Below are 14,158 nucleotides of genomic sequence, written 5' to 3'. Positions count from 1 at the left end.
CCAATCAGGTGATCCAGCCACGCACTGTACTATGAGGAGAATGGCCTCATTTCCCCTTTTCCGCTTGTTGGCCTTACTGTCTTCAGTGAGCCGTTGCGATCGAAGCCAGGCACGATATCTGTTTTGCGACTTCATAATATGTCCGAACGTTATGAGCTAGTGTTCTCCATTAACGCCTTTGCATTCTACCAACCATATTGGTGGAACTATTTGCGCCCGTTAATGCTGCACGATCGATATATGGTGTAAATTATCGCAACCGTGTACCACTCCCCTGGGTTCATAGTGTTGCACAATACCAAATCACTATTGATCTGAGGTTGCACAATTGATCCAACGGCGTCCAGAGATGAGGGATCGCGCTTTTATATTATTGCCTATAGCTCTTTGATAAAGAGAGATCGATAATGAACAGAGAGGGCAGATCACCGAAACATGGAAATGAAAAGGAGAAATTATGATTCTGATTATTGACGTTCGGCCTTCAATAAGGAGCAGCACACTGCATTAAGGAGAAGATAAGGCCAATTCGAATGTGGACAGTGAATGCTGACAGGTCTACTGCAGGCCGAGGACGATAAATTAGGCAGATTCTGATGACTGCTCATGATTCCCCCATGAAGTGGAGTGCGTTGATGACGGATAACGGCTGCTAGAAATAAAGGAACTGTTGGAATAGTACGAGGCAAAAGATGCGTCTTATGTGCGGATTGAAACCCTGGGCGATGACTACGTGGTAAATTAAGGACCTTTAGCTGCAATACAGAGACTTTGAGGCGCGACCGTTACATACACCTGATAGAACTCCAATACTAGGGAATAATGAGACGATGGAATCGGAGAATTAGCAGGCCATCGATTCGAGTGACGCTAACGCGCTTCACGATAGCAAGCGAAATTTATAGCTCGCTTATCCCGCCAAACAATGCCACATTGTCCTATAATCAGAGCCACAGCGCGGAGAAATCCAGAATTTTCTTTATCTTCAATTTACCAGCTGAAGAACCCGAAATTGAGTCTTGAACTGCATGAAAGTGGAGTAGTTCGGCCATATGAGGATGCATCGCATCTGGAAGTTGATACATCCGATCCGCGCGGTGCCTGGCAAACCTTATCAGCCACGCGAGATGGTGCTGTGCCACGGATACAATTGGCTTCGATACTGCCGGCTCTTGTCCAGGTTTTCGGCATCCTACGAAGCAAGGGCTGCGGCGCACAGACAAAGCTGCAACTACCGTACCTCGTTAGCCTGTCAGTCTATCACTTGGCAGGGGGTTCAACGGTGTCTCAAGTGACTGATACATGTCGAATCCGAGTCCAGAGGGTACCCCTCTTGGTTGCCTTGGAGTCCCTGCCCTCTCTGTTAGAGGGTGAACCGACGTACGGAGCAAACACCCCTTCGTGATCTTCACCAGCCCTGGGCTCGGTATCTTCGAAAATGGACATACAGAGCCCCTGGCTGGCCTGTCATTGGCTCTGCCCTGGAACAGGATGTGATGTATAGACACCGAGTGTGTAGCCCCATGCAGATCAGGATACATCCAACGTCCCTGGAGAACCAGCCCTTCTCCCTACCCAAAAATAGTCCTGTCAGAAAGTATTTATGAGTTCGTTGGTCTGCAGTTTGCCTCGATTCCAAATACCTACAGCCACGAACCATCCATCACCTGCAGTCTTTACCGGCCCATACTCTATCCTTGCCCATAATGTCGCTAGAACAAGTGTCAGGTGGAGGCACCGAGGGTGACTTTCAGCACCCAAACCAGAACTTACGTCGGTCGACCATCATTGCACTTTATTTTGCCTTTATTATGTCCACGGTTGCCGTGGCCCTACGCCTTCTCGCGAGAAAGATCACTGGGTCAAGGTTGTATCTGGATGACTATCTTATGATAATAGCTTTGGTATAGCCGTCGCTTGTATCCTTTGAAATTCACGCTAACTGGTCACTAAAATTAAGCTTTTCAAATATGGCTGTTCGATCGGTGTCACAATCCGTAAGTTATTATCACCCAAGATTGCCCACGATGTGTCTAACCATTACAGTTTTATGGAACGGCCTTGGATGCCACATCACGATGATCCCGCAAAAGAACCTGACGGTTTACTTCCAAGTCCGTGTCTCCAGATCCTCATCCCATGGTTATCACTAACCACAAACAGATCGGATGGTCCAACTCCTTCGTCTACACACTCTGCGTCATGTTCATTAAATTGTCTATCCTGGCAGTCTATAAGCGGCTATTCGCTGCTAGGAGCATGAAAATGGCTGCCAACATTGTTGCCGTGATTGTCGTCCTCTGGGCCGTGAGCATCAGCATTGGCGGTGTTCTGAACTGTGTTCCGGTTCAGAAATTCTGGGATCGCGCGGTCCCGGGACACTGTGTCAATACTGTGGCCTACTACTACGGCCAGCAGATTCCCAACATCCTCACAGATGTGGTTCTGCTCATCATGCCGCTGAAAAGCGTCTGGGAACTACCCATTTCCAAGACTCAACGGTTGTTGCTGTCGGGGGTGTTTCTAGTCGGAATACTGTATGGCCCCGATTTTGGAATCAGCAAAAGGATTGTCTCGTATTGACCTGATTTAGGACCCTGATTTTCGACATCTTGCGCCTGGTCGCGATGATTGAGCTGACGCAAGCCGGTCCAGATATTACTTGTGAGTACATGTTTTTCTCTCCTCTGGCCTCACATACAAGCGCTAATGATCCCTCGTAGACAACCAAGTCCCAGTCGTCGTGTGGACATGCATGGAGGCAGCAGTGGGAATCACAGCGGCATGCATGTCTCATATCCGACCACTTTTCAACCTCAAGCTCTGGTCTCGAATTCGCTACTCCGGTCAGGAACCTGGAAAGGGATCGACCAACTCGTCCGAAGAGGGTTTCTCTTCTTCCGACCGAACCCTCTTTGATCCATGCGGAACCCAGACTACCATCTCCGCTGGCCACGAAGTGCACGCTGAGCATGAGAAGCCATGAGATGTTCCTACGACGGCTATCGAGCAGTATCAAAATCTAGGTCTTATCATCATTCGTGGAGGATTTATGTGTTGGTCATGTAATGCCTCTCATTCTTGACGCATCTTTTTCTGCATGTCTTATGTCATGATTGAGGAAGCTTTTAATATTCGTGAGATGTATATAGTTAGTGAATTATTAATGCACAATTTTATACCCCTATCTTCAATAGTGCTTGGTTCGATGTGTGTTTAGTCTCTTTGACCTGGAGGAAATGTCAAGCAAATATATATAGTATGGTTGTATTAAGTAGCTCCAGCCTAGAAGAATTGATAATCGGTCTCCAAGAATTGCAAGTCTCGCTCACTCCTGCCTCATGACCCCGAATTTCCCTATCTCCAATGTTTCAAATCCCTCCCTTACTTGCAGTTAACCCTGGAGGTGAAGATCCCCCGCTTTAATTTAACCCGCATCACCCCCTAGCATGACCGACCCCCTCAGACAGACCGACAAACACCACCAGCCACCCTATCCCTCAATCATCCTGACAAGAGATAATTGTGGGGATCACCCTCCTCGGCATAAAACCGACCATCAGTAAACCAAGAATGTCTCAACGCGTCTGCAGCACTAACCCTCCTCTCAGGCTTCAACCTCAACATTTCCCTCACGAGTGCCATTCCATCTTCTTCCATCCTAGGCATCAGTGCCCACAAGTCCTGCTCCACATACAGGGGGAAATCCGCCCGATACTCAGGGAACCTAGACACACCAGGCCACGACGTCTCACATGGGGTTCCCATGACCTTAAAAATCTTCTGCAGTTGGTCCTCGTTATTTGATCCGGGGAACAAAGACCGGCCCATAGACATCTCTGCGATGATACACCCAATGGACCATATGTCGATACTTGTGCTGTAGCTTCGACTCCCTAGTAACACGTCTGGCGCGCGGTACCAAAGCGTAACTACCTCATTGGAGAAGGTGTTCACCGGGATACCGAATGCGCGGGCGAGACCGAAGTCTGCGAGTTTTAGTTGCCCCTTGTTGTTAACGAGAAGATTCTGGGGCTTGAGGTCGCGGTGGAGGATGCGGTTTTCGTGGCAGAAGGCGACGCCGCGGAGGAGTTGGAATGAGAAGGATTTGATGACGGATGGTTCGAGCTGGCCGCCGTTGGTATCCATGTAGCGTTTCAGATCTTTGTCCATGTATTCGAAGACGAGCATGAGCTTGTTCTCAGCATGGATGACATCGTGGAGGCGGAGGATGTTCTCGTGGTGGAGTTCTTTCATCAGGGAGATTTCGCGGATCGCCGTCGAGGGTGTGCCTTCTTCTGTGTCGAGGGCGATTTCTTTGAGTGCGACGAGCTCCCCAGTTTTGGTGTTGCGGCCTTTGAAGACCTACAGGTTTCAGTGCTGTTAGGTGAGGAGGGAGTGGGAATTCATGATGGGGGGTGGGGGTACCGTGGCGTAGGTGCCTTCGCCGAGCTGGGGTGGTTAGCGGTTGTTCTGTATGGGGGCTGTTGCCAGGAGTGGTTGTAGCGCTTACCTTTTCCAGCTGTTGGAAGGAAGTGGGAGACGTTCGTGTCATGGTGGTGGTGGTGAGGGTGTAGCTTTTGCAGCAGTAATGGGTGAGGATGGTGGTGGGTGAGTTTATCGGGAGAATGCAGTAGTTGAAGGATCGACTGCAGCGACCTGACTGTCAGGCACAAACCCCGCCAAGTTTCCCTGCTGATGACATTACCTGTGCACTGAATGTCGTCTAGGTCGATAAGGTAACTATTGCTAATCCCCGGGCCATTAGGCCCGCGGGTGCGGAAGAGGATGGCTGCGGAATGACATTCATTGGTGGACGGGATCTGGTCGGAGGCCTTAGCTCAGGCTGGGGGTGGAGGGAAGTGCGTATGTCGTCTGACGAGTCCGTAGAAGGCCAGAGTGGTGAAGCTGCGTTGTGTATACTAAGGGTTTCTACAGCAGGAATATGTATGTATGGCGGCTTGGTTGATCTGATAGCCATATACTTTGGAACCCTTAGGCATCACCGAGATGTCAATCGCCGAATGGGGATGGACCTCGGCACTTCCATTTCGGGTATCGCCATGCCCCGATCCAAGGGACAGCTTCAAGGGCTATTCCACTCTTCTGTTCTTATTTTTGGGCGATGGCAAGCCAGTTGCATCATTCGGTCCCAGCAGCGAATGAAGATGGTCGTCCCCATGCGATCGTCTGCATTGTCGGTGTGGAGTGACAATTGAAAGGGGCAGGAAGATCTGGAGGCTGAGAGGGCGAGTTGGAGTCGGTCTTCTGTCCGAGCGAGGAATCCCCGCATTTGGTCTCCATCTCCAGCTTCGCTCCTCGGCTGCTTCTTTTCTCCTTGTCTTCTTCCTGTCTTAACCTTTCTTCTTCTTCCCTCTTTATCTTCTCTTCAATCTACGGGTATTTACTTTGACTTCGATTGCCTCTCATCTGCTTCTAACCTCTCTACTCACCTCTTGCCTGTCTACAACCCCGCATTATGGTCAGCGCCGTTCGCGTCGCCCCTTCAGCTGCCAGCAGAGCTCGCAACCTGCTGCGTACCGTCCAATACACCCATCCTCCATCATGTCCTTGCCATTCTAATCCCAATCACCACCATCACCATCGCTCTCCCACACTAGGCGACCATGTGCGTCGTCATATGGCCACCCCAGTCGACCCCTCCCGTCAAAAGGAATATGCCTTTGAAATGGCCGCCTCCAGCATCCGATTCGGCCCTGGAGCCACGAAAGAAGTCGGAATGGACTTTGCCAACATGAAGGCAAAGCGTGTGTGCATTGTGACAGATGAGAATGTCGCCAAGCTGGATGCCATGAAACAGGCGGTGGAAGGTCTATCGCGTGAGGGGATTGAGTTCACCGTCTTTGACAAGGTCCGGATAGAACCCAAGGATAGCTCGTTCGTCACCCAGTCGCATCTTTAATTTCAATGGCTAATGGTAGCAGTGTCAAGGAAGCAATTGCATTTGCCAAACCTTACAACCCCGACGCTTTCCTCGCCGTAGGTGAGTATCGTCCCCAAGTCATCCCTTGATCCGGCTAACGGGCGCAGGCGGTGGATCGGTCATTGACACCGCCAAATTGATGAATCTCTACACCGTCTTTCCCGATGCCGATTTCCTTGACTTCGTCAATGCGCCACTGGGTAAAGGCTTGCCTGTTAACCGGCCGCTAAAGCCTCTAGTGGCTGTGCCGACTACAGCAGGTACCGGTTCGGAGACTACAGGAACTGCCATCTTTGACCTCGTGTCCAAGAAGGCTAAGACTGGCATCGCTCATCGCAACTTGAAGCCCACTCTGGGTATCTGTGACCCGATCAACACACGGACCATGCCGTCGGCGGTCCATGCTTCCTCTGGTCTCGATGTGCTCTGTCACTCGCTAGAGTCATGGACGGCAATCCCATACAATGAACGGACACCTCGTCCGACTAATCCCATCAACCGCCCCGCGTACCAGGGTGCGAACCCTATCTCCGACATCTTCTCTCTGCAGGCGCTGAAGAGCACTGTCAAGTATCTTCCCCGGGCGGTTAAGGATCCCGATGACTTCGAGGCGCAGTCACAGATGCTTCTGGCCGCCACCCTGGCCGGCGTTGGGTTCGGAAATGCAGGCGTTCATCTTTGCCACGGCATGAGCTACCCTATCTCCAGTCAGAACCCGGGTTATAAGCATGCAGGCTATTCAGTGGACCATCCCATCATTCCCCACGGTGTGTCGGTGGCAGTGACCGCGCCGGCTGTTTTCCGCTTCACAGCTGCCTCCAATCCAGAGCGGCATTTGGCAGCAGCGGAGGCGTTTGGAGTGGACATCTCGAATGTCAAACGGGAAAGCGCTGGTGAAGTCTTGGGTGAGGCGCTGGCCAACTTCCTGGTCCGGCTGGGTGATCAGCCCCGGGGCTTGAAGGATCTGGGCTTCAAATCCAGTGACATTGACTCCCTGGTGGAGGGCACGATTCCGCAGCAGCGAGTGCTGGCACTTGCACCGACGCTGAATAAGGAGTTGGAGGCAGAAAAGGCCGAGCTGCGGGGATTGCTCGAAGAGTCGCTGGAGTATTAGCTATAAGTGTGTACATAGCCAACTAGTCTGAAATTGCATGATGGTTTCAAATCCCAGTGACCAGGTGCCAAGTGCACTAACCCTGCAGCTTCCCTTGAGATTGTCAATCTTCAACTGAACCAAGCCACTAGTCCAATCAGCCGACCTTGTCATGAAGTGTATCGCATCCCCGCATTCTCACCCGCATTCCTGCAACGATCCTCGCCCTTTCCTGCTTATATACCCAACCCCGTCTCCTCCCTTTATCACCGTCTCTTTGGCGCCCTCTCTCCCCTCATCACACCACCACCCTCATCATGAAACACAACTACTACCCATCCACCTACCTTTCCATCCTCCCCTTCCTACTTCCACTCACCATGTCGCACCCCCAACAGAATCTCCTCGCCACCACAACCTCCAACACCAAAGCAGGCAATCCCGTCTTCCCCGGCTGGTACGCCGACCCCGAAGCACGCCTCTTCAACGCCCTGTACTGGATCTACCCAACCTACTCAGCCGACTACAGCGAACAAACCTTCTTCGATGCCTTCAGCTCCCCCGATCTACTCACATGGACCAAGCATCCCACCATCCTAAACATCACCGATATCCCTTGGTCAACGAACCGTGCCGCTTGGGCCCCGTCCGTCGGCCGGAAACTCCGCTCCTCCGCCAACGCCGAAGAAGAATATGACTACTTCATGTATTTTTCCGTTGGTGATGGAACTGGCATCGGTGTTGCGAAATCGACCACGGGAAAACCTGAGGGTCCCTATGAAGACGTCCTCGGTGAACCTCTAGTTAATGGTACAGTGTATGGGGCGGAGGCCATTGATGCCCAGATATTTCAAGATGATGATGGCCGGAATTGATTGTATTTTGGGGGTTGGAGTCATGCAGTTGTTGTGGAATTGGGCGAGGATATGATTAGTCTGAAGGGGGATTATTTGGAGATTACCCCGGAGGGTTATGTGGAGGGACCGTGGATGTTGAAGAGGAATGGGATATATTATTATATGTTTTCGGTTGGGGGGTAAGTTTATCTCTGCAGATTTCTGTGTGTTCGAAGAAACAGGCATGGTTCTCGTGGAGATGCTAACGCAGCCTGTCTGGGAGCAGATGGGGCGATAATTCATACGGGGTCAGTTATGTCACGGCTGATTCGCCGACGGGGCCGTTCTCGAGTACACCAAAGAAGATTCTACAAGGGAATGATGCCGTTGGCACGAGTACTGGGCACAATAGTGTGTTTACGCCGGATGGACAAGATTACTATATTGTCTATCATCGTCGATATGTCAACGACACGGCCCGGGATCATCGCGTGACTTGTATAGATCGCATGTACTTCAATGAGGCTGGGGAAATCCTACCGGTGAATATCACTCTAGAGGGTGTTGAGGGGAGGGCTTTATCGTAGTGGGTATATATACTGTATATATATTCATAAGAAGGGGAAGTATTGTTGATAGGATAGAAAGCTGTTTCATGGCGAGAGAATATATTTACTTGAAGATGAAGATCTTAAGCTCACCTGAAGCAGACAAACATCCACCAATAACCCGGTGAAGGAATCTCAGAAGGAAAGCATCTGAAGCCTTGCGTTTCTCGAAATACAAATCGTCGCTAAAACTACACGGGGAATTTCCTATATTAATTTCTCTCTAAGAGAACAGGTATGGAGGTCCTATACAGCTGACAGTATAGGGATGCACCGTGAAAGTGACACCGCAAGACAGCAATTTGGGAGAGAGAGAGAGATGGAAAATCAGGGTCAGATTCGTGGCTATCCAAGTCTCCGAGATCCTCGCAGGAGTGTTCAAGTGTGAGGATCAGACCAGAGTAGAAGATCTGGTGAAGGTGCCTGGCCCACGGTGAATGCCTCAACCTGGAAAAGGTGCTTCTCCACCTTCTCACCTATACCTGCCAAAATGATGTGGAGCAGGGCAATCTCCGGTCATTCATTTGTGGTGCAACACAAGCCAACTGAACCAGCTGTGTGAGTCTCCCAACTCATGGCAGATAGTAATCATAAGTTGTGAAGCTGAATAGATCCCCAGGGAACACTCCGCATCTAGCTGCGCAACTTATCGGAAGGTACATGAACCCATAAAATTGCGGCAACCAGTATATAAGGCCAATGCATCCTACTCCGGGATAAATCTCTACCAAAAGCCATACTCAAGATCTTAGCTTTTCCTGAACCTACATCAGAATGTCAATGCCCAACCCCGAAATCAGATTCCCTCTTGAGGGAAACACAAGGATCGAGGGTGAGGTGAGCAGTGTGCTGGACAAAGCCAACATTCCCAACTTTATCTGGGGTCAAGGTGTTCATCTCATGATGGGCATCAAAGATAAATGGGATACACCAGGCTGGGTAGTCCCAGATAACCTCGTTCAATTGGCCGCTCATGCCTTGAGTTGTTCCTTCCACACTGGAAAACCCTATTCCGAACGCGAGCCAGGAGAAAGGAAAACCCCGACGCCGGGCGAATATTGCTTCGAATACGGTGTCTTTAAGGTGCAAGAGATCCATCTTCACAAGAAGAGTAGCCGATGCCCCAGTTTCCCGGACCCTCCCCTCGGTAAACCTGGAAAGAACGATCAGTATTACATGCTCACCTCGGACAGACGACTACCGGTGGAGCATGTTCTCAAGGTGCGCGATATGCCGCCAGAGAACAGCTGGCCCGTGAAAATGCCAGTGCCAGCCAGATACGTGGAGAGTCTCGTGATGTTCTGCGCATGGAATCTGTCCGTGGTCGATATTCCAGACCCTTGGTATGATATGATGGTTTACCTGGCAAGAGGTATGGGGCTGGATAGCACCAATTATTCATATGTGGAGCCGAAAGAGCTGCAACCTCCCTTCGATAAGTTTATGAAGATATTAGACCATGATACTAGAAGACATGGTGAGGCTCTCAGGAGTGATCTCTGTCACCGCAAGTCTTATCGTTTCCTGTGCGAGATTCTCATGGCACTGAGGGAAATGAGGCAAGTGCAGCCAAACATGGACAAATCGCTACGTTACTGGCCACCAATGGAACGGGGGCTAAGGGCCAAATGTCAGGCTATGAAATTGGACTATGAATATCTGCAGGAACCGGACGAAACGCTGATGCTCCATCATGACTTGGTCAGGGCTCTGGCTAGTAAGACTTGGAATTATTCCACAGTTGAGTGTGCGACCACGTAAGGCTCAGATGTCCATCAAAACCATGCCATGTACTAGCTAGCATTCACTCTAGATATTTCAGCTGCAATCGCTAAATAGCAATGACAAAATGACAATATAAAAGAATCTATTTCTATAACCCCAACCTCTATAAGTAAACACTAGCCTCAGAATAAACCCACACATCTAACCTCAAACCCACTCACTAACTCACCAACCTATTCGATCCAACAACCTCCCTCCCCCGCACCAAATCCCACATCGCAACCGTACCGACATCAAAACTCCCTCCTCCCCTGCCATCAAACCGATGCTCAACCTTCAACTAAGTTCCTCCTCACATACCCCATCGCCGCATCCCTCACCTCCTCCAACCCCAAGAACACACACTCCCCCTCCCCATCATCATCATTCTTAATCCCCACCAACGCCTCCCTCACCCAAGAAACACAATTCCATCCTGCCTGCTCTCCCCCTTCGCACAGAAATACCCCGCAAGATCCTAATCACCCGGTCCCGATCCACCAACCTTCCCAATAAGTATCCGCACGAGCACCATCGTGTCAAGTGCGCAGCTGCGCTCTTCGTATGTCCATGCGAATACTATTCCGGTGTTGTCTGGTGTGGGTTTGGGTATCTCGCGCGCGTGGTATGTTATGCTGGTGCCGATGTGTTTGGATTTGAGGGTTGGGTGTTTGGGGACGATGGTTAGGGACCTAGTTAGTTAGATAGTTAGATAGTGGGGGAGAGATGAGAGTAGGGATCGTATTGGACCCTGATGATGATGTTGTTGTACTCACGGATCTTCCTTTCCTGGCATCGTGGGACGACTTCCGCTTCCGCGGGCGTGGAGGGATATGTAGAGGCGGTCTTTGTTGGAGGGCATGAGTTCTCTCGGGTTGGGTGGCTATTCAGTATAGGATATGGCAGGGAAGGGGAGAATGGGGGTGGGTTTGTTGGTGTCGTTTGAATAACTAGTAATTTCAGTAGTACTCCATTGTATTTCTGAGTAGTTTATGTACGGTATCATGATGGCTGTCTTATTGACTTGGTTGATATTGCCTACTTGGACTATAAATTGTGTGGTTCTCACCATTGAAGGTTTTCTTTATTGAAGATAAATGCAATGTTGAATCCCAAACATCCCATAACCAAAGACGGACCAAACGAGGCAAAGTTCGAGCATCAATGGAGAAGAAAGTGTAAGTAAGATCTATGTACAAGAAATAGAATGCAAGTTGGGTATCAAAAGCCATGTACAGGAAAAAAAATCATAAAACTAGAACATCGAACTCCTTTTCTTGCTCAGCTTCGCCTCATCAGCTGATGAACGTCGTAATCGAAAGAAACTACTTTTCTTAGGCTGTAATGCCGGTGATGATGCCGCCGGTCCCGGTGTCTCTGCTGGCAAGGCAAATCTCACGGCTGATTGACGCCGCGGATCCAAGCCGGGAGCAGTCATATACGGGCCTGCCTGTGGCCGTTGACGACCGTCTTGATAAGGATAAGAGTGATGGGGCTGGTTGGCTGGTCGTAAGGGGAGGGTTTGTCCGGGCTGCTGTGGACGAGGTGGTAGTGATGGCGTCTGTCTGTGTCTGCGTACTTGGTCCTCCTCTTGTCCGTAGAGCATTTGGAGACGACGAGTTTCCCGGTCGATTTCGGCCTGTCTCTCTGCCTTGCGTCTGCGACGCGCCTTTTCCTCTTCCTCGAGGAGTTGCTGGGTGCGTCGTTCTTCTTCGCGTTGGCGGTTTGATTTTGTGGATGCAGCGGGTGGGTGTTGTGGTTGTTGGGGTTGGGGTTGGGGTTCGGCCTTTGGCTGTACAGCGTTAAGTGCCCCTGACGCTGCTGGGACGGAGGGGAGGGGTTTGGAGTTTGTCTTGGTCGGGGAGGGTGTACTCGTCATGTGGGCGGGTTTGGTGACATGGAATGCGTCCTTCATGGACGCAAAGTATACGTCGCGGATGGTTATTGCGCTAAGGAGGAGAACGACTTCGAGACCTTTGAAGTCTTCCATTTCCACGCGGTAGAGATTGGGTTCGTACAGGGTCAGTTCGCGGAGCGCCTTGAAGATGGATACGGTGATATCGGGCTCTTTGCTTTTGGTCTTGGATTCCGGAATTGTAGTCGTCTTCCCGGACAAGAGACAGGTCAGGTCTTTAGACAGTTTGCTGTCCTTGCGCCAGGTGAAGCGCAGTTTGGGGGTGGTATCAGCCGAGGCCGGGTCGGGGTGGGTGCGGTCGAGGGTAGATGCAGAGGGCTGTCGGAAGCTATGTTGGGGCATCTCGAAGGTCCATGTCGCAGGACTGTTCCAGGTTTTGGGCTTGAAGTGCACCGTCACTTGCTGGTCGGGGTTGTAGAGGTTGATGGTGAAGCGGGATGGAAGGATGGGTTCTGGAGGGGGTGGAACGCCGCCATTTTGACGGATGGCCTCCGCAGAGAGACTAGGTTGAGTCCATTCCGGGATGATCAGGACCTCGCCGAAGAGGATGTCGGAGACGTAAGGGTCGTAGAGGGCGGAGGCATAGCGGTTGTGCGAGGAAGGGGAGGAAGGATCCGGGTAGCGGAGGGAGTAGACAGGTTCCGGGTCGTTTCCGTGTTGACAGAGATAGACGCTCCAAAGCTTGGATTGCTTGTTGTGCTTGAGGTAGAAGGCTGCTTGGGTTAGCAAGCGACGTCAAAGGAGGGATAGAGTGGAGTCAGGAGTGATGGTGAGAGGAGGACATACTGGGAAGGTTCTCGTCTAGCATTTTTAGATCTGGGCCGGGATGGATTAATTCAACGGGACTCTCTGCGCGACCCGTGGTCCGAATGCCATTGGGTTCGTCTTATAAGAAATGCGAGGCGAGATGCACGAAAGAAAGGGCGATTGAAAGAAGAAAGAAAGACGTCGAGGAATGAGGCCTAGTGTAGCCTCAGGCATGCAAACGAGTACGGGGCACTGCCCCACCGCTATAAATAACACCCTCACCCAGGTACCGCCCGGTATTACTATGTGCCTTGGCAGGCAATTTAGCTGGGGAGATCCATCGCGGTACGGAAAAGTACCAGCGATCTGCGTACCCAGCAGTATCGTGGGTACTGTAGGCAGCCATCATCGGATGGTTTGCAGTTTCATATGGCATGCAGACCCCGTTCAAGGGTCCCAATCATGAAGGGATCTCCGGTGGTGACGAAGCTGCCGATCTCCGGACTATCTCTTAGTCGGTCAAGTCGCACTGCCTCTTAATCGGCTCGAGGTAACCTTTTGTGGTGGGTCGCGTGGGCGGGATTCTCATGGAACCATGCCATTCGAGCTTCGCTCGCAAAAGAAAAGAGTAAGCCTTGCAGGCAGATATGTTTCGTGCCTTGATATGCAGAGTATCTATTCAACTTCAATCATCTAGATCAGTACTTGGGGCTGGGAGCAAGCAAGGCACAGCAATCCACTTTAGACAACCATCCTCGACAATGAATTGGACTCGTCTTTGCTTCGCCTGTATAACACAGACTACTAGACCCCAGCACCGCGATGAGGTGCGAGTCCATGCTGGGGGCCTGGAGTCCGTTAGCCAAGCAGATAACGCTGACGTACCTCTGTGTAGTGACGCGTGGGCAGTCATCGAGTGATCTTGGCTATTAGTATGAGTGCTTTGCATCTAGGGATTTGTATGCATATACTGGTCAGTTTGCTGTTAGGTCTGGTGTGACGTGGAGCCGTATGAGGTAGACACGCATGAATTTGAACATGAGCTCGCAACACAGTTGCTATATGCATGATTGTGGGAGACCTACCCGAAACTAAGTGCTGGTCAGTCGGTGTTGCGCTTCGGTGTTGTCTGGAAATAGATCAGTGATCACTACTGTTGTGTTCGTAGGATCAGAAGCACGCTTATCAATCGTGACATGGTAGACAGTCCGGTCAGTAAGCAATGCCGATGGGCTGGAACCGATGCTACAG

The 14,158-nt window shown here is 50.9% G+C and overlaps 8 protein-coding genes across 8 annotated transcripts; 6 read left to right on the top strand and 2 right to left on the bottom strand.

The window, feature by feature from the left end:
* The first annotated feature begins 1,572 nt into the window (after window positions 1-1,572).
* On the top strand, window positions 1,573-3,046 carry BDQ94DRAFT_113945 (putative integral membrane protein Pth11-like). Its single transcript, XM_026763617.1, has 6 exons — window positions 1,573-1,904; window positions 1,961-1,997; window positions 2,047-2,114; window positions 2,164-2,537; window positions 2,594-2,664; window positions 2,724-3,046. Exons 1-6 carry the CDS (start codon window positions 1,707-1,709, stop codon window positions 2,984-2,986), a joined length of 1,011 nt encoding a protein of 336 aa, XP_026629523.1. The 5' UTR covers window positions 1,573-1,706; the 3' UTR covers window positions 2,987-3,046.
* A 217-nt stretch (window positions 3,047-3,263) lies between these two features.
* BDQ94DRAFT_137895 (negative regulator of the PHO system) lies at window positions 3,264-4,711 on the bottom strand. Its single transcript, XM_026765145.1, has 3 exons — window positions 4,514-4,711; window positions 4,429-4,452; window positions 3,264-4,365 (listed from the first exon to the last, which is right to left on the bottom strand). The coding sequence occupies exons 1-3, from the start codon at window positions 4,553-4,555 to the stop codon at window positions 3,505-3,507; spliced, it is 927 nt and encodes a 308-aa protein (XP_026629522.1). The 5' UTR covers window positions 4,556-4,711; the 3' UTR covers window positions 3,264-3,504.
* Window positions 4,712-5,321: 610 nt separating this feature from the next.
* On the top strand, window positions 5,322-7,115 carry BDQ94DRAFT_137892 (hydroxyacid-oxoacid transhydrogenase). The gene is made up of 3 exons (XM_026765144.1): window positions 5,322-5,898; window positions 5,946-6,004; window positions 6,052-7,115. The coding sequence occupies exons 1-3, from the start codon at window positions 5,480-5,482 to the stop codon at window positions 7,056-7,058; spliced, it is 1,485 nt and encodes a 494-aa protein (XP_026629521.1). The 5' UTR covers window positions 5,322-5,479; the 3' UTR covers window positions 7,059-7,115.
* Window positions 7,116-7,293: 178 nt separating this feature from the next.
* Window positions 7,294-8,178, top strand: BDQ94DRAFT_113921 (glycosyl hydrolase). The gene is made up of 2 exons (XM_026763616.1): window positions 7,294-8,073; window positions 8,160-8,178. The coding sequence occupies exon 1, from the start codon at window positions 7,355-7,357 to the stop codon at window positions 7,910-7,912; it is 558 nt and encodes a 185-aa protein (XP_026629520.1). The 5' UTR covers window positions 7,294-7,354; the 3' UTR covers window positions 7,913-8,073; window positions 8,160-8,178.
* On the top strand, window positions 7,737-8,500 carry BDQ94DRAFT_137890 (glycosyl hydrolase). Its single transcript, XM_026765143.1, has 2 exons — window positions 7,737-8,073; window positions 8,160-8,500. Exons 1-2 carry the CDS (start codon window positions 7,964-7,966, stop codon window positions 8,458-8,460), a joined length of 411 nt encoding a protein of 136 aa, XP_026629519.1. The 5' UTR covers window positions 7,737-7,963; the 3' UTR covers window positions 8,461-8,500.
* Window positions 8,501-9,255: 755 nt separating this feature from the next.
* On the top strand, window positions 9,256-10,242 carry BDQ94DRAFT_167391 (uncharacterized protein; the record flags this gene model as incomplete). Its single annotated transcript, XM_026770799.1, has 1 exon — window positions 9,256-10,242. One exon carries the CDS (start codon window positions 9,256-9,258, stop codon window positions 10,240-10,242), a length of 987 nt encoding a protein of 328 aa, XP_026629518.1.
* Window positions 10,243-11,244: 1,002 nt separating this feature from the next.
* BDQ94DRAFT_113913 (uncharacterized protein) lies at window positions 11,245-13,067 on the bottom strand. Its single transcript, XM_026763615.1, has 2 exons — window positions 12,947-13,067; window positions 11,245-12,873 (listed from the first exon to the last, which is right to left on the bottom strand). Exons 1-2 carry the CDS (start codon window positions 12,966-12,968, stop codon window positions 11,501-11,503), a joined length of 1,395 nt encoding a protein of 464 aa, XP_026629517.1. The 5' UTR covers window positions 12,969-13,067; the 3' UTR covers window positions 11,245-11,500.
* Window positions 13,068-13,176: 109 nt separating this feature from the next.
* On the top strand, window positions 13,177-14,053 carry BDQ94DRAFT_137888 (uncharacterized protein). The gene has a single exon (XM_026765142.1). The coding sequence runs from the start codon at window positions 13,555-13,557 to the stop codon at window positions 13,825-13,827; it is 273 nt and encodes a 90-aa protein (XP_026629516.1). The 5' UTR covers window positions 13,177-13,554; the 3' UTR covers window positions 13,828-14,053.
* The last annotated feature ends 105 nt before the right edge of the window (window positions 14,054-14,158 follow it).

The sequence above is a fragment of the Aspergillus welwitschiae genome (genome assembly GCF_003344945.1).
Source record: "Aspergillus welwitschiae strain CBS 139.54b unplaced genomic scaffold BDQ94scaffold_6, whole genome shotgun sequence".
Classification (NCBI taxonomy): Eukaryota; Fungi; Ascomycota; class Eurotiomycetes; order Eurotiales; family Aspergillaceae; genus Aspergillus; species Aspergillus welwitschiae.
The sequence above is the reverse complement of the archived record's forward strand: the minus strand, read 5'-3'. Positions and strand labels throughout refer to the sequence as shown.

Coding starts and splice junctions, on each gene's coding strand:
- BDQ94DRAFT_113945 (XM_026763617.1), top strand. CDS start 1,707: ATGTCGCTAGAACAAGTGTCAGGTGGAGGCACCGAGGGTGACTTTCAG. Junction 2,115..2,163: donor ACCTGACGGTTTACTTCCAA/GTCCGTGTCTCC, acceptor AACCACAAACAG/ATCGGATGGTCCAACTCCTT. Junction 2,665..2,723: donor AGCCGGTCCAGATATTACTT/GTGAGTACATGT, acceptor GATCCCTCGTAG/ACAACCAAGTCCCAGTCGTC.
- BDQ94DRAFT_137888 (XM_026765142.1), top strand. CDS start 13,555: ATGTTTCGTGCCTTGATATGCAGAGTATCTATTCAACTTCAATCATCT.
- BDQ94DRAFT_137895 (XM_026765145.1), bottom strand. CDS start 4,555: ATGACACGAACGTCTCCCACTTCCTTCCAACAGCTGGAAAAG. Junction 4,453..4,513: donor CCTTCCAACAGCTGGAAAAG/GTAAGCGCTACA, acceptor TAACCACCCCAG/CTCGGCGAAGGCACCTACGC. Junction 4,366..4,428: donor GCGAAGGCACCTACGCCACG/GTACCCCCACCC, acceptor TGAAACCTGTAG/GTCTTCAAAGGCCGCAACAC.
- BDQ94DRAFT_113913 (XM_026763615.1), bottom strand. CDS start 12,968: ATGCTAGACGAGAACCTTCCCA. Junction 12,874..12,946: donor GCTAGACGAGAACCTTCCCA/GTATGTCCTCCT, acceptor TAACCCAAGCAG/CCTTCTACCTCAAGCACAAC.
- BDQ94DRAFT_137892 (XM_026765144.1), top strand. CDS start 5,480: ATGGTCAGCGCCGTTCGCGTCGCCCCTTCAGCTGCCAGCAGAGCTCGC. Junction 5,899..5,945: donor ATAGAACCCAAGGATAGCTC/GTTCGTCACCCA, acceptor TAATGGTAGCAG/TGTCAAGGAAGCAATTGCAT. Junction 6,005..6,051: donor CGACGCTTTCCTCGCCGTAG/GTGAGTATCGTC, acceptor TAACGGGCGCAG/GCGGTGGATCGGTCATTGAC.
- BDQ94DRAFT_137890 (XM_026765143.1), top strand. CDS start 7,964: ATGATTAGTCTGAAGGGGGATTATTTGGAGATTACCCCGGAGGGTTAT. Junction 8,074..8,159: donor TATATGTTTTCGGTTGGGGG/GTAAGTTTATCT, acceptor GTCTGGGAGCAG/ATGGGGCGATAATTCATACG.
- BDQ94DRAFT_113921 (XM_026763616.1), top strand. CDS start 7,355: ATGAAACACAACTACTACCCATCCACCTACCTTTCCATCCTCCCCTTC.